Here is a 25,505-nt window from a genome sequence, read left to right as displayed (position 1 = left end):
TAAAAATAATGTTTTCCTGTACACGCACACTCACTACTGTACGGATGGGGGTGGAAGGGGCGCGACCAATCAGTGAATTGATTGAAGAAATCACACTCCACCTCCATCTAACACATCACCGTTCGGTACAACTTAACCTTACCTCTTAGTGTCAAAAAAATATACGGTACTTTACGAAAAATGTTGTTATACTTAATTTTGGCACTGTTTGCAAATATTAATTTTGTGTCCGCCTCAAATGGATTTGATTTTGGCGACACGTTAGCTCTTATTTTGGGGCTATTCATCAGCATAATGGGATTTTTCGCCTGTATGGGTGCTTATGCACGTAAAAAAAGTCTCGACACTCTTTAGGTAATTGACTCTTATGATTTTTGTTTGAATTAATTTATCATTCTCTGGAAGAGTATAATATTTGCGAATTCTATATTTTATCATTTTATATCTCATTTTATTTACATATTTTGTTCACAGATCTACTCAAGATGAAAATGCGTAATTATTTGTCTGGAGATGCGCTAATTAAATTAACCTGAATCGGCTAATGCGATGTCGGTAAAATGATATATAAATTTCGTGAACGCGGCTATTGTGTTATAATCTGGGATAACTTGTTCTGAAACTTTTTAAACTGATCGCGTGTACGTTTCATGACCGTTTCTTGCAAGAAAAATTATGAAAAGTATGAACCGATTAAGTTCTGAGAATTTTAGTTAGAACGTTTTGTAAAAATTTATATATTGTAACATTCTTACATTTCTTACTGATTTTGATTGCATCAGCCCAATTTAACTACCACAATAGGAATAAGATAACTTGATATATAGATGAATAACACAAAAGAAGTGTGTAAATATATATTGCTTAAGGAAATAAAAATTAAACTTTGTATATTGTGAAAAGAAATAAATATAAATCTAAATGTACACATACACGTTGAAAAAACACCTTTCAATATTTTCTCTACTGTGATCTCAAAATTTATTTATTCAATTATTATTCACGCTGCAGTTATGACTGTTTCGATTTCACATTTTTTTAGCAGAGATACTTTTTATTATAGCATACTTGTAAAAGCACACCTGTTACAACAGTACAATGTTATAATGTAACTCGAGCCCTTGTTTAAATCCATTTTACTATAATTCGTAGTCTAAGGACTTGTAATCTGTGGTAGTAGACAGAGCATAAAGATAAAATACAAGAAGCACTTCGTAGTAAACAAGAACTATGATTTGAGAAACTGACTTGACTGTATGTTCAAAAACAAGTTACCTAAACCTGCAACTAGGAAAAATGAGTTAATGCCTTGCAATCAATATAAATTTAAAGTGTAATTTAATCCGTTCCATTTGTTGCTTTTGTTCTCTTACCCAATGAAGTTTTGTCAGATTACGACATTGTTCATTTTCTGTCAACAATAAATCCAATGATTTGGCTATGAAATGGCTGGTAGGGTGAAGCAAGTAAAATACAGATTGACTATGTATAGTTAAAAGCTCAAATTGCCTATCATATCTTTCTCCTTTCCTAAAACAATGCAACGATAATAAATACAATAATCAATACAGGATAAGTTATAATGAAGTATGCTGTATAGTTTAATAATTGCGGTTATGCTTAGGTGATTATCATGTAAATTCACTATCATCTAAAGTTAGCTGTTTTCTTAATCTTCTGAAAAATCAGTCTGTGAAGAGTAGTAGATCGTTTTTCTGAACTTGTATTCTGCGCGCTCACACCTTATGTTGTGTATATGAATATGTATAAATGTATGTCTAAACTTATGCTTAAAGACTACAGAGAAGGAACTGTGGCTTTCAAAATGTAAAGGGTAATAATCTATCTATCTATCCTGAAAGTTATACAGTTAATTAAATAATATAATAATATATACTTAGTTAAAACAATCTAATAAATGTATTTCATATTCCTTTCATATAAGTGGCCTTCTTGCGTTACCAATCCAATACAACAGCTTATGACAAACAGTAAACGAAATGAAAGCAATATATTTATAAACAAACCCTCCTACCAGCTCTGATGAAACACTAAATACTCCTCACAATCATCAAAGTCTTTACTATCAACATATGTATTATATCAATACTTTCTTTGTGTTAACTTTAATCATTCATTTCGTTATTACTTGGGGATTTACACATTTGCCACAGCTTCCATCGACCCATTATTTTAATTTTCATTCTATACACGATTTTCAAATTTTAAATTATTACTGTTTTTGTTTTTTTCGAAACCTTTCAATTTGGTCTTTTTGACTATTTATCAGTGAAAGTGATTATACCTACACACCTGACAATTAGAGATCCACAAACTTCGGTGCAGTTACAATGTGCTTATAAGTACGTCATTATTACAGATCTACTCATAGTATTGCAAAAGATAATTCGATTAGATTCATTGAAACATTTGTACAGGGAATATTTGGAAAACAGGCCGCTAGAGCTATTCAAGGCGACTCTAGGTCTTGTAATACCGCTGTATTATAGCCTCTTTGACCAGAAATTTCCAATATGTATATTCTTTTTAGGAATTATCTATTTTCAATGCTCCATTACTCATTTGTGGCTCAATTGTTGATTGATTCTGATTGATTTATTAATTATAGTATCAAACTATTCTTTTTATACTATACATTAATAATAATTTAGACAACGCATAATATATATAATGATCGTTCTTTTGTTTTTTTACAAGATTCATAAATTCATAAGTAACAGTGATTTTTAGTTGTCGTAACTGCTACATATAATGAATTCATATCCAGAGATAAATTTTACGGTAAATTTAGTATAATCGGCCTTATATTAGGAGTGGAGAGTTTCACTATCTCTTACAAGTTAGTAATTTATTCTGAATAAATGTTACAATCTTCTCTTGGAGTCAAATCAAAATATACATTGACAATGTATTTTTATCATTATTTTGATGAAGTTAATCGGGAGAAGTAATTTTCACAAATTAGTGATTATCAATCTTGAAAAACGAGAGGTAAAATTGGAATACTGAATTAAATTAGTTTAATTCCCTTCGATCTATTTGGTACGGAAATATTTGAAAAATTTTGCACGGTTAAGCTTTGAATAGCCACTGAATTCGCGCCTAGGTAAGTGTATCTCGTTCATGTGCAGCTGCTTGCAAACCTCCACTACTAGCCATATGATGTAGATCAGCATATACCTAAACTTGAGAGCCTAAAAGTTTTTTTATTGATAAATCTACTTTTTGAAATTATCAATACCTTTATACTAACAAAACGTATAAATATATGTTTCATATATGTACGCACGTTTCATATGTGCATGTATTTTCGTTACGCGCCAATTCTAACTTTCTAAATTTTTTGTATACGATAGAATTCAAATAATATTATGTATTTTATCAATTGCATCTTGTCTTTGATAGTAACATATACCTAATATGTAATCATACACTTAAAAATATTTACAGATATAATAAAAAATGAACTTTCAACGAGTCCAATGAAAACTTAAACTGTTTACAGAATCGGAGATAACGAGTGTTGTTTCAATCGAAAACCGAGTGAGTTGTACATCTTAAAATTGAAATTCATTGGCAGATTTTTCAATTACAGCGCTACTATTACCATTATTATTATTATTGTACTGTTATTACAACACTGCTATTTTCATTTGTTTATCTATTGATTTTTTCATTAATTTCTTTTATCTTAGCTGTAACAAAGCTTTCGATTTAAAAAATAATTACCAACTGACGGCGAATGTCTTTCAATAGGTATGTTTAATCGTAAATCACATGCCTTAAGCTGTTAGTATCCTCTGTCACACCCAATACCTTACAACTGCTATACATACCGGCATATGAAATATTTAGCTATCAAAACATCAAAATATTTATTCTCATACACCGATATCTGTTATTTTCTATTTTTATTTTCTTTTTTTTTCAAATAACATTTCGTTCCTTAAATCACTGATTTTTTTTTACCTAATCAGTCTTTGTGAATTAACTTGCTCAACTCTTCATCAATCCTCTAACTAGAAACTTCCCATCCGGCACAAGAGACATTAATTTACATATATTTAGTTAATTGTTTAAAATGAGTTTTTTTTTTTTTGCCTAATCATTATATAATTTTATTTTATTAATTTTTTTGTTATGAAATCCACTGATTGGATAAAGCTTAGCTTAATTATTCTATAGTTACTGTACAACTCAGTTTATTGATTTTTCTTATTATTAATTGATAGTTTCATTTTTCCGTTATGCAATCAAGATTAGTATTGTTAGAATCAAGATAAGCTTTGTGTTGAATATTTTTGGCAAGCAATAGAGTGCATTGTTCTATAAATAATCGAAATCCAAAATTCGTGTATTTCCAAATACATATGTGTACTACAGATGTGCAATGTTTCCAATTGAAGTTAATTGATCATAAATTTTGATCGTTCTCGACGTACATTGTAGAATATTTGATATGCATTCGCTGCATTTCATTAATAAATTCAGAAATTTTTCCATTGATTATAAATCAAATGTACCCACTATACCGCATAGTAAAATCATACATCGATGTTCAAGTAATAGAAACTTTAAATAAAAACGGATTAAAGTAGGTAATAGATTTTTAGACCAATATTAATATCAACTACTTCTCTCACAGTTATTAAATTTTTATACTCCAATCATCACTTTCTCAATCATTTCAATTTCGAAACGGCGTATTCGTAAAATTTTTAAGCTGGCAAAGCTTTTTGTAAAGCGTAAGAGTTTGAAAAAGATGTGCATCCTCTTTGAAGCTTATTGCGCTAAAATTTTTACGTGAAGTAGGTATATTCACTGGTGTCCCGCGCCCACCTGTTGCAATTTTAATTTAGTATTCATTGTCAATTGTGGAATCCATTCAATTTTTTCTTTCATTTTCTTTGTAGTTTTTAGCAGATTTCGAAACTCCGATTGATTATGAAGATCAAATTACTTTCAATAAGATGAAAAAAACTATAGTTGAATTTTAATATCAATTAATATTATGTCTGACGAAAGGTAATTTCAATCATATAATTAATGTCCTAGTATATTCATTTTTTACGTATATAAAGAAAAAAAAGGAAAATATAAGAAAAGTCGACGGGTAAATCCGAACGCGAATTATAATTTAATATGAAGACCGCACTGTACTATTGTTGTAATATGATATTCAACTCCTTAGAGCAATACTGCACCTTTTATTCAAGAACTTCCTCTTTTTGTTAATGTGGAAGATTGTTTGTAGCGAGATTACACTCATAAGTATGTGGAAAGAACGTGAATCCAATAATTTAATACTGCAGTTGTTATACCATAAATATTCATTCATTTTTGGAGTGAACGTTTTGATTTAGAGGTTGCAGAGTTTCACTACAGCATTTCATTACGCTTCATTTTTAACAAATTTATGATTCAAAATAGCAATGAGCAACACTCGGCTATAAGCAAAGCTGGATTCGGAGCAGCTTTTGCACTTTAGATTCATCATTTTCATTTGAATAATTTAAATTTTTAACACACAGTATTCGCAACTTATTTGAAACTTTGCAACCTAATTTAAATATCTATCTATACCAATGCCCAGCCTCCGTCAAGCTTTCATGGCGTTTCATTTAATTTCCTATACAATTACACAATATATTCAGGTTTCGTTATCCATTAAATTCTTGGTAGTTGTAGATTATTAAAAAGCCTATGCAAGGTAGTGTAAAACTTAAAAAAAAATTATCTTAAAATATACAAGGAATAAACTAATCGAAATAACAATATTTTACTTTATATCAATATGTCGATATTACTAGTGGGACACACGCAAAACCACTGCAAAGATAACCTGTAGGGATTTATGTTGAAACAATTCGGCATAATTACACAGTGTGCTGAATAATATTTCAAACTTACTCAAAAGATATGATAATTAGGCAAATTTTCATTGAGTAGTACCATTCAAAGTGATACGTCATAATAATTTGTTCTCTACTTTGGGTCGTTTACGAGAATTATTGAAAGCCAAAATATGTGCAAAGTATGAGAACAAATTAGCATTTTCTGTTCAATATGCAGCATCTAGTATAATCAATTTTCTACAGCCCATACTGTCGTCCATCTTTATACTCCACTTGAAATAAGATATTGCTAGAAAACGAATAGGTATCTGGACGTGAGAAAGATGCTCACTTCATGGTAAGTGTACACCTAATACTTGCTTATAGTTTATCAAAATTGTGGCCTATAATGGTGGTATATGATCTTTGTATTATCATTTAGATATTACATTGGTCAAGTTTACTCGCATTCAATAAGTTTATAGAATTTTTTATAATTTGATTAACTACATTCCTACTAATTGGAGTTTAAACATTATTTTTATTAGTGAAATGAGTAAGGTGTTCATTAGGGAGTTGAAAATATTTCTGACTTACTTGTGCAAAAAAAAAAATAATAATTAATTTTTATTTCTGAAAGAAATATTAGGATTGAGTGCAATTATTGGGATTGAAGTTAGAATATGATGTTCTAATGTTACAGAACTCTGCACACTGCGATATAATAATGCAAGTGAAACGTTTCAAGTAAGATATATTATAGTAACAAAAAGAAGTAACTCTTTAAAACTAACACACTGAGAGTAAAAATAACAGAGGTTGAGTGATAGATAAGATATGGCATAGCCAGCGGGGTAATAACTTATTATTCATTGTAGTATTCAAATTGGCTAAAATGATTACATGAAAGCGTAACAGTGACTAAATCAATCATGTTTTTCGTTCACATAAATCCATTCTTTATACTTCATATCTACCACGTGGAAGCTGCTCTTTAATTGTAAGTCTTTAACATCCATACCAGAGACCATAATGACTTAATATAATCTCAACATGATCAAACATGCACAACGCATTGATTTACCCTGTGCTTTGGTTGCTAGGTCCAAAAACGGTCAAAAATAATCACTGCCCCAGTAACTCCTGTGAACCATTCAACACTTTTAGGGATATAAGTAGGTGATGTCAAATCAAACGTTTAGCTGTCGATCAAAAATTACTACTACCATAAATGCTGATTCTTATACTGTTTGCATACACTCTAATGAGGCAATGTCTCTGGTACAACCATTGAGTGATGCAGTAGAAATCTTAGGTAGAAATTCTCTGAATACCCCATATATTATGATTCGTATGGTCATATTTTACAAGTCACAATCACGCGCGTGTAAATCAACAATCGTACGCCACAACGAACCAACAAATCTATGTACATATATGCTTGCTTGCCTACTTGCATGCACACATATATCCTTATTGTATGATACAATATTACACATGAACATTGTATCATAATGATAGTTTTCTAATGGCAATAATAATAAATGACAATATATTAATAACGTGATAGTAATATTGAATAGCAAATTAGTTATATTGACTGAAAGCTAAGAAATTTGATATTTTGGATTACTGGTCGGGTTGCAGAGTCGTATTGTATTCGGAACAATGCTGGGGTTCACCTGGTGGTGTGCCGTTATGTGAATTACCCAAATGTGGAGTGGCGGGCGTGGCAGGCTGAGACTGAGGACTACTGGTAGGGGCGTAGATCAATCGGTAACCTGCTGGTAGGAAGAATCCGCCATGAGGGGTATACCCAAATGTTTGAAAATTTGCCAATGTTGGTCCCTGATGATAATGGAGGTAACCACTGTTAGCAGTAGAACCAGATATGGGAGTTGGAGCTACCAAACTACCAGACATAGGTCCACTGAAATTGGCTCCATCCGGTATAATTGGTGCAAACTGATAACGTGCAGGATTCAAAGTAGTTGGACCGTTTGTTGAGCCAATTGTTTCTAATGTTTCGTTGGCATTTGTCGCACTGGTATAATTACTTGAATGTTGTGTCATATTTTGCACATTCTCAGTAGGCATAACCGGTATAGGGATAACATAAGCATGTGGAATATTGGTAGCTTGTTGTTGAGAAGATTGCGGGGTTTGGTTCAGCTTTTGCATAGCTAGCCTCAAAGTTTCTTCGGTATCTAATGATTGGCCAGGCATTTTTTGTAGTGGTGTCTGAGGCGCAGTACTGAACATTAAATAATCTTCCATCCCGGTCGATCTTGTTTGCCCTGAAAGAAATTGAATTGTATGGTTTGATTCGAAATAAAAACTGAAATTATCGCAACATATGCGTATATAACATATCTTGTGTAAAAGATTGGTAATTCTTTAACTGACCTGATGATAAATAAACTTTTATACCCACGGTTGATGGGCAAAAGGTCATGAATAATTTATCATATTTTGAAAATATTGTGAAGCGAAATCACCTCTTAAATGTGGACGTAGAGCACATATTTTTCAAGTAAGTGGTCAAACGTAAAATTATACTTTATGTATTTTAGTATAAAAAATAATGATTTGTGGGACACTGAGAATATTGCAACAATTAATTCAGTGTGTATACTGATATCACTGAGAGGACACTCTTATACAGAATTTAATTCTCCACACAATGTGATTGAGTGGTAACGATTTAAAAAGAACTACACCTTCCTCTTCAAAATTGGATTCAAGAGATAGCTATCAGCAGAAATTTTTTTTCATATAAAGAAATAGTTTTTGAGATGGGAAAGAATAGATGATGTTGCTTCCAAAAGAAACACCCTATGTTATATACATAAAATATCATTTTAAAAGTTTCTACATTATCTTTACTAAGGTTTGTAATAAAATACACAAGCGAAAACAAGTATTGTCATGCAACAAAATGAATATGGCGTAGTTCGTATATACCTTATTAGTATTTCATAAACGTAAGATAAAGAAATGGTTAAGTGCTATCATACCCTTTATACTGCGTGTGACCGTCTGTTCAATCTCAAGGCCAGTAAAAAAGGCACAGAAATTAAACGTATTGTAGTAAATATGTGTGTATGTACTAATTTTGAAAACTTGCGTAAATTTATTATGTCAAATTTAAAAGAAATGAAGTTATAAAAAGCAATACAAATATTCATAGACAAAAATAATTGACCAGAAGCTTTTATGCTACAATTTCAAAGGTAAAATGTATCTGTTTTCAAAGTAGAACCGAAATTTTTTTAAATCGACAAGCAAAACAAAAGCATAGGGTCTCGCTACAAAGTTCCATATTTAGTAATTCTTGATGAAATGCTATATTCACTAGACTGGTCCAAAAAAATCGACAATTCTTTTTAAAGTCATGTGTTTAATAGTTGTAGGAAAAGAAAATAAGACGCTTGTTATAATTTGAGCCTTTGATATTAATATTTAGTGGTTTATGAACGCAATTTTCTATTTCCCATTTCATGAAAACGAGAAAATAATTTTTGTTATTTCTGAATTTTGTAGATCAGCAACGAGGCAATGTATATAAATTTCTGATACACAATTTGCATTTCTATAGCTATAAAACATGTCATTCAATTAATTTCCGACTTGAGCAAACGCAAGCAATAATATATTCCACTTTGTATAATTTATTTAAGAGAGTTTGTAAGACGCATAGTCTTTAATACACTGTCAAATTTCATTATATTAAAACGTATTACGTACAATTGAGGTTTCGCCTAAGATGGTTAGAGAAAACTTGAGTAAAAGCTATAAAGAGAAGTAGTTGAATTGCCTATCGTAAAGAAAAATGTAAATTTATTAAGTGTATGTATAACTCCAGCAGTAGAGACAGCACATGGGCTACGTGTTCCGGTTCAAAATATTAGTATATTTCAAGAGGAAATTGAAAAATGACTTAGAGCCGGTAAGTGAGTGATCATCTAGTATTAGCATAAAGTTCAATCTGTTAGTGTCGTCGGGCGATATCCGAAGTAATTTTGTTCTTGGGTTTAAGAAATGGGAACATTCCAAAAGAAAATGCTCAACAGACGCTGTTGCAAAACTGTAGCAAAAACGACATGAGTGGCTTGGAAACAGCTTGGTTATTAACTAGTTCACTGAGATGTTGCAGGTGAAGTGGTTTACAAGTTTCATCTGTATTCGGGGCAGCAGCAGGTGTCACAGTCCGAATAGTAAGCGAACCGGGAAGAGCATCAAATCTGGATCTGTGAAGAATGGTCTGGGGCAAGAGCTCGATTGGGCATACCTGATCAGGTCTTTATTTTGCAAGTAGGCCCGGAATTTTTCCGTGATTGTGATTTTGATGTCTTTCCAGTGGGATGGCGATACGTTGTCAAGAATGTCGTCCTCATTTATGAGTTGCAGGATTTCTTTTAGCTGTTAAGTCCAGTTAAGCTTGTTTGAGTTAAGGCCAGTGTTGCTTAAAGTAATAAGTCGAAAAAGATATACTTTGGGTAGTCTCGTGTCTAGCATTTCTAGGATCATGTTGACCCAATTATAAGCTGACTTAAATATTTCGAGAGAGATGTGCAACAGATCAAGCTCCAGTCGTAGTGCACAGTTAGGTGTGCATCTGGGCAGATGAAGTAACTGCTTGTAGAAGTACAAGTGTGCCGTTTCAAGTTTTTCCATGCAATCTTCTTTCAGTCCCTATAGGTGGGCAAGGTAGAGGAGAGTTGAATGGGCTATGCTGCCGCACATTTTGGTCTTACTCTGTCAAGAGAGTTTGCTTTTAACCGCGATAGTATTGGCAGTACAGTTCCTGAAACCTGCCTGCATCTTCTGGAGGCATCAGATATTACCAAAGCCCCCTGGAGCATGCAGCTGAAGGGTACACCGTTCATTCGTACGATTTGAGAACTTCTAGTTTGGCGCCTTGGCATGGGAATCCTTGTCGGATTTTCTGCTACGACCCGAAATTCTGCACACAATTACCTTGGTTTTGTTGGCATAATGTTGTTGGTGTACAGATGCATGATAGTTTCATTGGTTCCCCCAAGGCTCAGACCTTCCATATTGTCGGATATATAGAACTGTACCAGGTCATACATATAGGTTAAAAAGTAAAGGACTTAGGATTTCATCCTGCAGCACTCCAACGGTAATTGGAATAGGTTTTGACAGTATTCTGTTGACTCTGACATGCATTGCAACGTTCTCGTAAAAGTTTTTCATTAATCGTATGAATTTGACACTGCAACTGGGATACCTAAACTTTGACCAAAGCTTAGCATGAGGCACAGAGTCAAAGTCACGTTAAAAATCTATAAAGAGTGCGCACGCGACAATCTTCGAAAACCGAAGCTGCATCTGCAATAGCGCTTGAAAAGCAGGAAAACATTATCAACGCAGCTTTTGCCTTTGCAGAATCCGGCTTGCTTTTCAGGGATGATTTTAGCTTCATTTGCCCATTTTCTTAATCTGAGGTGGAGTATTTGCGTGAAGATTTTCACGATACTATTAATTAGAGCGATTCCGCTATAGTTTGCTGGAGCAGAGATGTCTCTTTTTTTGTACATCATGATCATAACAATGCTTGCCCAGTCCGCCGGTATTACTTCGGATTCCCAGATCTTATTGAATAGCAAAAGAAGATATTGGATCCAGTTTTCTGGTAATTCTTTCAGAGTCATTGCTAATGGAGTCTAGATCGGGTGATTTGTTAAGCTTACATTTGTTAATGCTTGTGCGTAGCTCTTCTAGAGTAAAACCGAGGTCTAGAGCACATGGGTGAGTATTTGTAAGTGTTAGGGAAATCGGAGAATATATTCCACTTTAAAAGCACCTTTTTTTTTAGCAAAAAATAAATTTGTTTAAGTTGAAAATTAGTTGAATGACAGGATTTTATAGCGATTGAAATGCTTTACAAAAAAAAACCATAATATTTTGCGATAAGTTAGTGTTTTTGCCGTTCATTTCGAAAAAAGTGAATTTTTACATGATTTCAACTTTAACCTTGAATAACTTTTGACAGAATTTAGCTATCAACAAATTAGAAGAGACCTTTTTCGTAGAGTATTCAATTCCCTACAAAAATATGTAGCAGATACTTATGTCGAATGCCTCGTTACTGTGCTACAAAATTCAGAAATAACTAAAATTATTTTATAGTGTTAATTAAATGGAAAATGAAAAATTGCTTTCAGGAACCACTAAATATTAATATTGAGGACTCAAATTATAACAGGCGTCTTATTTTCTCTTCCTACAATTATTAAACAAGTGACTTTGAAAAAAAAAAAATAGTCGATTTATTTGGACCAGTCTAATATTCACCTAAATCTGAATGTCAAGTTTTCAATTTCAAAAGTTTATGTCAACCTCATACCAACCTGCAACTGTTGAGGCAACTGTGTGGTAGAGCAGGGGATGATGTTGGTGTTGATGCAAGGCGCTGGCCTGTTGCTGTTGCTGAATTAATAATTGTAGCTGTTGTTGTTGGAATCTTTCTAATTCTTCTCTGTGTCTGCGCTGCAAGGTTTCTAACTCTGTTGTTTGCCTGTACATAGAATAAACGTTAATATACAAATATACTTACAATAGTAGAAACATTTAGTATTGTATTGAATGCACGTTAAAGGCATACCTTTTAATAAGAAGCTGATACTCCTCGCTAGGTGTCAACACTTGATTCTTCTCATCTTTTTCAGACTGAAACATTAACAATACATAATTTCACATAAAGATCAAATGCTGTGTTGCAATTATGAATCGAAATCACATCATAAGTTGCAATTTGAATATCGAGCAAGTTTGAGTAAGTTATACAGTATCAGATATGGAAAAAATATTATATGTTTGAGTAAGATTGAAACTCATAGCAGAGACAGTGTAAGATAATTCGGAAAATTTCATCTGAATTGTAACTATTAACCGGCAAACGAAATCTTCACGACTCCGTCATTCTCTCTCAATACTTGCTCCTTTACCTAACACCACAGATATTATAAGATACCCATTTGTGATAGCTGCTTAATATGAACACATTCAGCCACAGATAGAAAAATATGTATACTGGTGATCCCAACAAATCTGACTCAATTCGAAGACATGTCCAGTTTTTCATTTGTCAGTTCTTGAATATTCATCTACTTAACGATTCTTAATCTGGTTTCAATATTTTTGTCAATCAAATAATCACTGTCCCGATGTATACTTCACTCCATTTCACCTACCCCTTGTCTCTTTTTCTATCAAATTATAAATAAATATAAATATGTAACATGTAACTTGATCGAGAAATCATTTGCTACACCAACATAGTTTGTGAAGTGTATCGTAACGGTACTTGACTACACAATTCATAAATTTTTCATCTAGTAAGCAGTAATTTAAAAATTGGATTGTTATAATAGGGCTGGATGTGTTGTTCAATTTACAATTGTTTAATGATGTAATTTATAGTTGAAGTAAGCTGTTTTTATCGAAGCATAAAAGATGCGGGAATGGTATGATATTCTGTGAGAAATTATATAAGTGACTAAAAGTAAAGAAAGACGCAATGTTGCTAAGCTCTATATAAGCAAATAAGTTGATAAGTAGCATGCCATGTGTAAATTTCTACAATGTCATTAGAACGAATATTTCGATGTTGTCTTCTCTGTACACGTGGACTTATTGCAAGTTGATTGCTGTGCACAAGTTACAGAGATATGAATAATTGTAAGCGTTAAATTAGTATAATAGAAAATATGAGTTAAATCTGAAACCCCATATTATTGTTGCACTATTACAAAAATTCTCATCATCTGTCTACGATAAAAAAGTATATCGATGATACGCTTACTTGCATTCTATTTTTAATCTAAAAATAATCAGAGTCGATATTTTCCAGTCACTGATTTTTGCAATACTAAATTATAATTTACCCTAGTTAATGAATACATAAATGAACCTCATTATAGATTTAAAAAATGTCATCTCATCCAAAAAGTAATTCGGTTAAAGTGATTTACAGTTTTTCCATTGAAATTTGTTGAGAGCTGCCACAAAGGGAAGGTTGGGAAATATTGTTATAGATGACTTTGGCTAAGGAATAACACATGAATATTCTGACAGTTAAACGTATACAGATCGCACCCTTCACCACAAAGGATCACACGAGTATTTAGCATTACCGTTCCATGTTTGATCATAACATATTCTAGGCCATATTTATAATAAATGATGGAAATATCTCAGACTTCTTTCAGTCAAGTACTATTGATATTGCATTACCGAGACTGAAAACTTTTCCAACTAATACAATATTTTATGTTGTAATTATTATATACAGTGTTTACGTTATTGCTATGTCTAAACTTTTAACATGTAACTTATTGAAAAGTGGCAGTGAACCTCCAATTTCAATATTTGCACTATGTCACTTGAGAAATCTGTTTTTCATTAGAAATATGGCGCATGATATGTAGTTTCAATATTTTCTCTTTTAAGCCTTGGTGGTCTTACCCTATGCACCACATGATTCTGATGTGGTTGTGCTGCCCGTTGCGAGGCAGTTGTGCCGGACACCATAGATTTATAATTAGGAATAAGAGTATTATTCTCAGTTACTAAAGGTGGAGTTGTGTTTTGGAACTGATGTTGCAAAAACCTGATTTTCTCTAAATTGTACCGGGGAAAGGATGTGTTTGAGCATAGTGAACTACTTCCTGGAGAATAACAATATCTATGTAGATCATTTTCTTTTTCCTTCTTGATGTCCAACATTTCTAAGTTTGTACTATAATCTCCGGATTCAAAAAAACTTTTTGATGTTATTGGTCCATTTTGCGGTACATCTAACAAGTTAAAACTGTTCCTGGATTTCAGAAAGAATTCACCATCATTACTATCAAATAATGCATCTGCTTCTTTTTCTATGTTAACATTTTGCTCAGTCTGCCACACGTTCAACGGATGCAAAGATTCGTTTCTAGCTTTTTTACTTATTGAATATACTTGTCTTTCGTTATTACCAATTTTTTGTAAAAACTTATGATTTGAAGTACCGTATCCATCGTTACTTGATATTTCAAGATCACAATCACCGTTTATAATATCTGAATTGTATGTATTTTGCGAGTTGAGTAATGCTGAAAAATTAGGAAGTTTCATTCCTGCGTGTATTGTGTGATATACATGATTTGCACCGATGTTTCTCTCAAACATCGTTCTGGGATTATTAACTCTGTTTTCGCAATTTTTCGACGAATCAATGTATCCAGGACTCAAATTAATTAAACTTTTAGCTTGTTTTAATTTGGCTTTGAGTAAGTGTCTGGGTTCATGGATCAAATGGTTTAGGTAAACGGTATTTTGCCGTTCGTAACGTGAAGATCTCATCAATGATGGACTGTTTCTCCTGTGAAGTTCAGGTGATGTATTACATTTGCAATCAGAGCTCAAATGATTCGTTGGAAGTCCCAACTCCTGTTGTAGAGTTTCTTGCAAAAAAGGATCATGGTGTTTTCTTAATTGCTCAAGAATCGTGAGGTAATGTTCATCTTCACATAACTTGTAACTATGTGTACGTTTTACTGGCCTGATTCTGTGGCGGACGTAATCAGGGAGTGGAGTATTAGAACACTTTCTACGCTTAAGTGCTCTCTCTTCATAGTCATTGCTTTTCTCAAATAAATCGCAAACAAGTACTGATTTTCTTCGAAGTCTTATTGGCCCACCAGATAATTGTCTTTCCAATTTTGAAATCCTTGAATTTTCAATTTGCTTCTCACCATACTTGACAAATTGCTTTCTACTTCGGTATTTGTTTATGTCTGGAATAACTGGTGTATTACAGTAATTACACAAACTTGGATCATTTGGCTCAGACAATCTTAAATCGATCATTGATCTGGCAAGACGATTATTTTCCTTTAGGTTTGCGGTTTCGTCGCTTACAAAATTGTGTGAATTTAATTTCGTGAATACATTTGATAAACATGGTTCATTTGGTGACAAATCGCTTGTGGAACGAGCGAATTTTGAATTTCTCAGTTCTTTAGATATCACTCCGGGTCTTCCAGAACCGACAGGTTGCCTACCAAAACATCTGAGATCGGAAATTGAATTGGATGCTCTTCTAGAATCACCGATATCGTGTGTTTTGTTGATTGCTTCCGGAAGATCTTGTTTAATTGACGTGAAAAAATTTGGAGATCTTAAGTCCGATTCCGAGTTGGTTTTTTTAGTAAATTCCTGCAGCCGGTTATTTCTTCTTGGGGATCTCGACTCTTGTGTTAATTTTTCAATGTACCTATTTTCATGTGAGAGAGGTGAAGTGGTTCTTAAATCAGTAACAGAATCAGCAAATCTTTTGCTGCACCTAACAGTGTTTATATTTCTAATATGTTGCTCGTTAGCATATTTTACACGATATTGCTCATAAGCCTGTTTTGACTTTGGTTTAAAGTAAGTACTAGACATACCATAATTTTTAATTGTCGCATTCTTGTTATAATCGATAACATGCTGCGATCTTAATGACATTCCGGGTATTATCTTTGGGAAAAACCCAAATTCTTTTCCCTGGGATACAGTAGGTTCTTTGTCATAGCATTCAGTTACGAATTTTGGTTTCAGATAAGACCTATTTGACTCAGTCGATGATGAAGACACTGTGTCGCCAAAATTTTTCATACTGTATACAGGCTGTCGAATTTTTGCAAATCTCTTATGCGTTTGATTTTCGTTTAGAGGGATAGAATTCATGTCACGAGATATGCTTTCTTCTTGATGTATATTTACTGTTGACTTACTGGAAAACTGTACTGACAAAGAGTTTAAGTCACTTTTGCACAGTGGTTCCAATATGGTGGTCCGATTTTTAGGGGTGCAATAAGCTGAGGTCGGTATGTTAGTATTTGCATTTAAAGCTGACGTTTTGCTTGCAGTTTTGCTATTAGGTATCCCAGTAGTCAAATTCGAAGCAAAATTGAAGAATGTAGAATTATTTTCTAAGCCAGGTAATACTTTTTCACTGATTAAACTTCTCTTCAGAGGTAAAAAATGATCAAGAAATGCACTTTTAGTGGAGTCAGAGTTCAATGACTCATGACAGTTTTGAGATGTACCTTCGATATCTTTGCCAATCTGTGTTTCATTAGGTTTGCTAATGTCTAAGGAATGAAAACCGAATTGAAATCTAGTTGTAATATCATCCATCGAATTTTTATCAGCTATCATACTGCTTGCAGGCATCGCAATATTGGTTTGGATGTTTGAAAAAGAAACAGGCTTTTGAATAAAATCTGATGGATTTATCTTTATACGATGATTGCTTTGAAAATTTCGTGCTTCTTGTGTACCTAAAGTAGCGCCTCCATTATTTTGGTGCATACTAAGAGTGCCCTGGAATGGTACATTTGACACAGTGGATGTACTATGTGCATTGTATGACCCAGAAGCTTGTACGTTTTGTATCTGATTCAAGATTCCATTAGGATGATAACTTTGATAGGTGGCACTGATAATTGGCGTTTGATGATGATTAATTTTATGTATTGATCCCAAATTTTTTTGTGCATTATTAACATGCAGTGAGGCGTTTTGCTCAGTATTTACATTCTGAAATTGCTGTTGTCGCATTGTCAATGGTAACTGTTGCTGTACCTGATTTTGCAAAGGATGTTGCAGAGTATTATCCTGGAGTCGATTCGTGATGGGCGACAAATTTTCAGCTTGTGCTCCAAGGTTCAGAGGATCGTGCGGGATGTCTTTTTGTGGCTGAGTTTGAGGAGATGAACATTGAGTGAAAGAATCATGCGCGTTTTTAACAGCATCTCGTGGTATCACATGCTGCTTTGAGCCCGGAGGGGGTTTTAACAAAAATATATTTTGAATTTGTTGGTCTAGAGATTGAGTAGAATATATCGCGTTATGAATTGAGGCATTTTTTTGACCTTGTGTGTTTAGAGTTGTCTGCGGAAAGGTGTGTGTATTACGTTGTTGAGGTTGAAATACGGGAAGTCTAAAATCGGTTTTTGGTGATGTAGGTAAACTATACTGTTTTTTGGAAATAGGGCTTTGGTAATTATAATGGGAAGACAAGTCAGAGGTAAAAGATGAAGAATAGGAGGAGGGAAAGCTTTTGGTGCCCGGCGGCGTAGCTACCATCAAACTTTCACTGCTCACCCTCAGAGAGTCCACCAATCTGCCTGGAGACTACAGAGCCCCAAAAAATAGACCCCAAACATATTGTAATAAAAAAATATGCCAAAAAAGAATGTAGGGACCTATTCAAAGTTGTCTATTGATAGAAGAACAAGATAGAAGTGAAGCGTTTCACGCGATTGTCAAATATTGGAACAAGAAAAAGTGCTGCAGTTGTACGGCATAACAAATTAAAAGAATATTTTCAAATCAATATCATTCAAAAACTTTGATGATAATATCGCTGATTTCTAGCTGGACATATAGTTCCATTTGTGTCACATATATTTACTCGTAGTAATAGAAGTAGTAGTCGGAATAGTAGTAGCGGTGGCAGTATGTAACAGTAATCAACAAAACATCTCAGATTACCATAAAAATACTGATATTTCGGCCCATGGTACTGAGACAGTATTTTCTTTTAGGACGATTTTTAATTCACTTGTGTATTGTTCATTGTAATTTCATTGACGGAAAATCACAAGTACAATATCTATGATTCTATAGCACAAGAGAACCTAACTAAAAATATTCTAGTATTATGCGTAATAGTCAAAATTTTATGACTCTTTGGTATCTATATTAGTTGGTACGAAGAATTCAGTTGACAATTGAAATTAAATAAATTAATACCAAAACATTACTACCATGCCATACATGATTACCTTTCAAATTAGTAATTTACAAAATGCACAACACAACACTTTGTTAAAGAGCAATAAATATTGTGGGTCCATCGATAATTTACAATTAAGAAAATATGAATTTAATAAGAAAGCAAATAAAAAGGTTACCTCAGTCGTTAGGGTGCCGATGGATGAGGCGGAAGAAGTAGGCGGTAAGGAGCCTTCTCTGCTATGAAGCACTTGAACTGGTATACCTGTACCTATAAAAAATCAGAAACAAATCATACTTCCAATGTACTTTATTATACGTTATTCTTTCTGAATATGTATAGGTATGGTACTGTGATATTCTTGAAATTAGACAACACGAACTGGTACAACGATCCAAGATAATATAAGTAATCATCAATGGAAGTATAATATTTTGGAATGTTCCTCTACGAAGAAAACGATCTCATTGGAACTTCTACATTCAACTAGATAAACTCGAGCTGATTTACAAAATTCGAAAAACCAGGATGTTATACCTTGTTAGATGGGTTAGATCAATTGTAAATTTTGAGGGGGTTAAGCTCAGATTTGATACAATACATTTACAAGTAGAAATAAAGGATAGCCTTATTTTCATGTAAGATCAATTCGTACTTACACTGCATCTCTTCCATATGATGAGTAGTTACGCTAAATCGGCCGGCACGCCTTGTCATCATTTCCTCCTGCTGTTGTCTTTGTTGGTCAGAACTTGTCAACGATGTTTGTTGCTGACTAGTTGGTACAGCATCAACAGGAGGTGGCCCAGCTACTTTAGATACCATGAATCTCGATATTTTTCTTACTGGTTGATCTGATATCGCTTGCTGTAAAGTAAATTTAAATTAAACTTTAAAATATTTTTAGGAAAACTTTGATAAATTTTTCTGTCTTCAGATGCGAATGAATGAATTTCATGCAATTGCTACTACTATCAAGAAATTTTATACTATCAAGGAATATCATTATTTTGAACTTTTCAAGGTTAAAATCCTTAACATTTCACTGAGTCATTAATATTCTGTCTCACATAGAACACTTACGCACAACAATAAATATCTACTTGCCTCAGGAGCATTATCGATAGTTTGTTCCAAATTGATAGGGGTATTGGAACCCGAGTTAGAATTGATGACGCTTGGTGAAATAGCAGCAATAGGTACAGGGTGAACGGCAGCGAGCTGTGTTTGTTGTGTAGGAAATATTTGTCCCGTGGGCACAGGAGGTGTAGAAGGTTGTGAAGGCGAAGAAGTTATCAATGGACTTCTATGATGAATCTTTGCCAATTCTTGCTCCAATTCTTGTAAACGAGATCCTGGCCTTTGAGAACGTATTTTGACATTCTCCTTACTTGGTGACATTGCTTCTGAACCTCCCGTAATCAATGGGCTATCAGTCGTACACTCCGAGTTCTGTGTTTAATTTTTGAGAGTAATTTTTTTAAACATTCTTTAGATCTCTTACTTATCTAAATGTCCTACACAGGAGAATCTCAAATCAAATGCATAGTCTGCTATTATTGCAAACAATTTACTGCTAATTTTTGTGAACTCAGTTATCGCACGTACGATGTTAAATAAATTGATATACTGTATAATTAACTGTGATACAAAGTTTTGTTCATCGAGGCAATGATAAATAAAAAGCTACGATTATATTTGTACATAGGCCTCTCTATCCCATCTACCAATCATGATAAAATCGATGTAAAAAATGAAATCAAAGTATTCAACATGCCCAACTTCTTATACGCATATTTGGAGTTTGTACATGATGCCATGCGACTGATTTATTATAGAAAGCACGCTCCAATCACAGAGTATGTCAGATAACTGAGAAGTTTAACAATCTGTCAAGTCTCAGAGTAATGACTTTACCTAACCATGTCACACCTAGAGTTTTCTATATAAACTAAACACATTATCAGTTGAAATTTTTCTATGTAATTCTTTAAGGTCTGCATCAATTTAGAGCGTCACTCTACTTTTCAAGAAATTAAACTTTTTCTCAGCCTTCACCGCATATTTATGCACTTAAAAGATATTCTTGACCACAATAACCTTAGCATATATTCTTGTAATTTCAGGTTTTGTATTACGTTTCTGATTTGTATTCTTTAATAACTTTTAATATCATATCAAAACGGCAGTATGTTGAAGTAATTATCATTGTTATATGTATTTGGAAGACAAACAAATTGAATCCCTTGGTTTGAAGCCTGTCTTACACGATGAATATTATATGTCGCTGTCCACATGGCACATGACTATACATTACTAGTCTCAGAAAATTTATGATTGAAAAATAGCAGCCATTTTCTAGGTAAACTAATAGAAATATATAGCTGTTGTAAAAAAATATTATATTCATTATTCACTCACTAGTTGTGTGGTTGCAGATACAGCGATCGATGGTTCTTGGCTATAAAAAACTCCTTCCACAGGTATGCCAACATTACTTACATCACTGAATGCAGCATGAGGAATGAAGGCAGCTATCGTTGAATGTACTGTTGTTTGTGGAGACAAAGTTCCCTGAGTTGAAGAAGAACCATTTGTTAATTACAAGTTGTCCAATTTTGATCAGTATTTAGAGAATTACAGACTCCATATGATTTATTACTTTGAACAAGTTTTTAGTAAACAAAGATAAGTTTTTAATCTATTATCCTCACAGCTGTACCTGAATTACATGCTGGGTTAGAAATTCTTCAACTATTGAAACCGTAAAGTTTCGGAAAAATGTGATATCTAGTAAATCTTTTTCTAAAACCAACAGCAGATACTTTACAAATTTATGGGCTTGCAAGCGATTATGAAGAGACTTAAGATTGCCACTAATTTTCTGTATTAAAATTTCCTAACATTTCCTGGTTTTCCAATGATACGATTTCAATTTTGCAAATCTGTAGTATTCATTTACATCACATGCTGATTAAAGAAGCAGTGATTTATTAATAAGACATTTCTATGAAAGTCTTTCTTTTGTGGTTTGTTCATGGTAATGATGAAAAACTGATGACTTTCATTAAGAAAAACAGTCGCTTTCGGTTTTATGCAACATAGAAGTGTCTGTCGATACTTTTTTATCGGATAAATATTTATTTACTCTGAACCATGTTTTTAACTTTGAAAGACTGAATAGCAAGAACGAACGCAGATCATTTTGACTGGGTTCACATAAATTTAAATCACGAATAAAATAAAACTTAAGGAAAAAATAGAAAAGATGGTGTGCCTTTGTTGATTTTATCTATCATAAATCACGGATAATTCCATGTAAGAATTAGAAATAAAAAAAAATATATAACTGCTACGAAAATTTCAAGAAAAGAAATGAAAATTATAAGAATGTGTAACATGGTAATCAATTTTACATGAAATTCAACTTTTCGGAGTTTCATCAAGGAATAAGATCTTTTCCGGATATCTCAGGATTCAGATTACATGGAAACCTTGGTAAGAGTTTACATAAACTGCACACAATACTTGACAACCGCATTAAATAAATATCATAAACGTACCGACTACTAGTTGATACTTACTAAGGAATGACTAGCAACAGGCATGCCAATGTTGGCCAATTTTTGCTGCAGGGTATGCATGTATGTGTCGTATCCGCCTGCTGTTTGGTGAGAATGAGGTGTAGCAGGATGACTTATTGGAGGGGTTCCTATGCTCAGAGATTCGGAAGGTTGGCTTGTTAACTGTACTAGCTTCTGTTGTAAATCTGCAATCGTTTGGGGCCCACTACTGTCAGCAATCTTGTCCAGAGAATTTTGCTGGCTCAACTTCGAATGTTGTTGCATCAGTGACGTTTCTGTTAGTTCGGTGAGCGTATGATCGGGTGTTGCTTCGTGACTGGAGTTGTCATATTCGGAAGACACGACTTGACAGTCTGAACTAGTACGCCTGGTACATGAAAGAAAATCGAATATTGTTATAAAAACCAGAGTAAAGACACAATTCATAAACTAATTCAAAGGCAAATCTAGGACAACTGTTTGCAGATACTGTTATATGACATATGTATATGTTTAATAAAATTTTAAAAGCGCAGAATTCAATCATTATGAGCAGTATACAATGCCACATGTTTCTTTGTGCATTACCTGCTTGTGTCGTTATTTTCAACGCTGTTGACTTCTGCTTCCAATAGTGACACCACATTATTGTTGATATTAATATTTTGTGGTTGCTCAGATGTAGCAGCATAGTCATTACTTGATTCTTGCATAGATTGCTGCAGCAATGGCGTTACTTGTTGAATTTGTGATTGATTTTGCATAGGATGAACCTGTTGACCTGAAGGCAATTGTTGTACACTTAAATTATTCTGCAAAATTGAGGTTTTATTCTGTTGTTGAATGCTCCATTGCTGTACTATTGTTTGTGTTTGTAGATTGTGTTGTTGACTTTGGACGTTCTGTGAGATTATTGGTTGTTGTACACTCTCAATATTTTGTAAAGTCTGTTGATGACTTTGAATCGTTTGTTGTACCAACTGATGAGTTGTTTGATACTGGGCTTGACTCTGTTGCGCAATAGGAGGCACTTGTTGATGATTTTGAAGGTGTTGTTGATTTTGCAGGCCTTGATGTACCGGTTGAACATTTATTTGCATACCTTGTTGCATTTGTGGTTGATTTTGAAAAGCTTGAGGAGCAGGCTGCTGATTTTGATTATTCGACGGAATTGTTGGTACATTTTGTAAACTTGGTTGATTCTGTTGTATATGGGCTTGCTGAGAGTGAGGTACCAGGGTAGCTTCAGGTTGTATGGGTTGAAAATATTGCTCAGGATGCAGTGTTGTTTTATGTTCCACAGAAACTATGTTTGCATTTGGCTCATGAATAGTATTTACATTATGCGGAGTAACAGATTTAGATTTTGGATTTGAGAGTATGTTAGCAAGGTTTTGAGCTAGATCTGGAAGTGTAGATGAGACTTCTTTGGGCTTTGCTGCAACTTTCGGCGGCATCTCAACACTTGTTACTACAGGGACCTGAGCTTGTGTACTAGCAGCATGATGACCTATTGACGATGGCTGAGAAATGTCGGCTACGATTTGAGGGGTAAATACATTAGTTGCATGAGTATCTTGATGTTGCGTTTGAACATGTTGAAGATGAATCGGTGTAGACATTCTCCCGTCTTCTGCTATGCCTGAAACGTCTGACAACTGAGAATCGGTTGACACGTTCGAAAGTGTTGAAATATTTGACACTCTACGATTCCTATCATCGAGGTTTTGTTGAATTTGTTGCACGTGCGGTGGTACAATAACATACTGTTGTTGCATTTGTTGGAGTTGTGGTTGTTGCTGTTGGTGTTGTTGTTGAATAAATTGTTGCATGTTCTGATGTTGAAGTTGAGGTTGCTGTGGTTGTTGTAAGTGCTGTGACTGCACTTGGGGTTGTTGGCTTATATTTTGTTGCATAGGTACTGATTGTAGTTGTTGCTGTTGCTGTTGTTGCTGTATTATAATATGCTGTTGCATCATAGACTGTTCTTGATACTGAACTTGCTGGGCTGCAAGCGTTCCTTGTGACACTTGTGGCAACGGCATTTGTTCAATATTCTGTTGCGCTGAAATCACATTTTGCTGAATATGCGCGATATTTTGTTGCATATGCGATATATTTTGTTGGATTGGAGGTGACCCCTGATGTATTTGTTGATTCTGAGAAATCAATGTTGTCGTTTGCTGCACCTGTGTTGTATTTGGACCCATAGATTGATGTATTTGTGAAATATTTTGATGATTTTGTGATACATTATGATGTACCTGACTTGGTACTTGCTGGTGTTGAGGTATCATTTGTTGGGATTGAAATTGTTGTGTACCCTGTTGAACTTGTTGCTGTATTTGTGTCGTGGCTTGTTGAATGTGAATTGAATTCACTGTCTTATCTCCAGTTTGTTGTAATTGCTGCTGGGCATGTCTGGCAGTTTCATTGAATGAAGTTGTAACATTTAGCATTTGTTCCATGCCAGCGGTGTCTTGTTGTTGTATCATTATTGCAGAATCAATTTCAGCTGATATTACATTCTTTTCAGTTGAATTTGCTTGGTCACAAATTACTTGGACATTTGGAGAATTTACATCTGGTGTTACGTTCTCTGCAGTTAAAATATTTGAACATGAGCTTCCTTCTGACAGTTTTTGCGCTGAAGAATTATCGCAATTCTCACTTGAAGTAACATTCGAGATACTAGATGCATGATCAGACACAGTTGTATTTCTCTCCACAACAGGGCTGACCAAAAATCTTGATATTTTACGTAAAGGTGGCGCAGTTAGCGTATTACTTTCAGCTACAGTAGTTACCGGTGCTTTGGTGACTTGACTATCATCCTCGTTAGTAATATCTGTGGAATCTTGTATACTATCCGTTTCTTTAGCAGGAGCATCCGAATATTTTATTCCTGAATTGGCAGTTGCTGAATTTACTTGATATTGAGTACTGTCCACTACATTTGAATGAGGTTGAGGAGATGCACTTGAATTGCCTTCTGGTACCGCATGACTAACTTCCATTATCGTTTCAGTAGATGTTACAGAAGTTGTAAGTTCGTATGTATCATTTGGTTCATTTGGCATATATGTTGGAGTTAGCGTATCTGTATTTTGAGTAGATGTAGAAGACCGTCGCGATGCTTCTGATGATATGCTGTCAGTTCCTGCTTGACCATCTGGCGTTTGAACACTTTGTTTCTCGCTGGGCACATTTGCGATGTGAGAGATTATTTGATCAATCGGAAGTAATTTTGTTGGTGTAGAAGTGTTCGATGTTTCATCTCTCTGAAAATTTGAA

At 33.9% G+C, this 25,505-nt stretch overlaps 1 protein-coding gene and 1 long non-coding RNA gene across 10 annotated transcripts in view; one reads left to right on the top strand and one right to left on the bottom strand.

The window, feature by feature from the left end:
- The first annotated feature begins 54 nt into the window (after positions 1–54).
- LOC124295315 lies at positions 55–1,282 on the top strand. Its single transcript, XR_006905224.1, has 2 exons — positions 55–354; positions 475–1,282. It is a non-coding gene; the product is annotated as an uncharacterized LOC124295315 (long non-coding RNA).
- Positions 1,283–4,354: 3,072 nt separating this feature from the next.
- The window catches only part of LOC107227535, a 45,300-nt gene continuing 24,149 nt past the window's right edge, over positions 4,355–25,505 (bottom strand). For 7 of the 9 annotated variants that reach the window (XM_046744777.1, XM_046744760.1, XM_046744790.1 and 4 more), the window contains 10 exons: positions 22,800–25,492; positions 22,233–22,599; positions 21,070–21,222; positions 19,756–20,100; positions 19,308–19,515; positions 18,827–18,918; positions 17,493–18,044; positions 12,487–12,551; positions 12,233–12,399; positions 4,355–8,152 (listed from right to left, as the gene is read on the bottom strand). In XM_046744777.1, coding sequence (XP_046600733.1) covers positions 7,485–8,152; positions 12,233–12,399; positions 12,487–12,551; positions 17,493–18,044; positions 18,827–18,918; positions 19,308–19,515; positions 19,756–20,100; positions 21,070–21,222; positions 22,233–22,599; positions 22,800–25,492 — 5,310 coding nt within the window. In that variant the 3' untranslated portion in view covers positions 4,355–7,484. The remainder of the gene's footprint in view (positions 8,153–12,232; positions 12,400–12,486; positions 12,552–17,492; positions 18,045–18,826; positions 18,919–19,307; positions 19,516–19,755; positions 20,101–21,069; positions 21,223–22,232; positions 22,600–22,799; positions 25,493–25,505) is intronic. The other 2 variants (XM_046744799.1, XM_046744810.1) reach the window with 2 other exon arrangements.

Source organism: Neodiprion lecontei, chromosome 1 (assembly GCF_021901455.1).
Source record: "Neodiprion lecontei isolate iyNeoLeco1 chromosome 1, iyNeoLeco1.1, whole genome shotgun sequence".
NCBI classification, from domain to species: domain Eukaryota; kingdom Metazoa; phylum Arthropoda; class Insecta; order Hymenoptera; family Diprionidae; genus Neodiprion; species Neodiprion lecontei.
The sequence above is the reverse complement of the archived record's forward strand: the minus strand, read 5'-3'. Positions and strand labels throughout refer to the sequence as shown.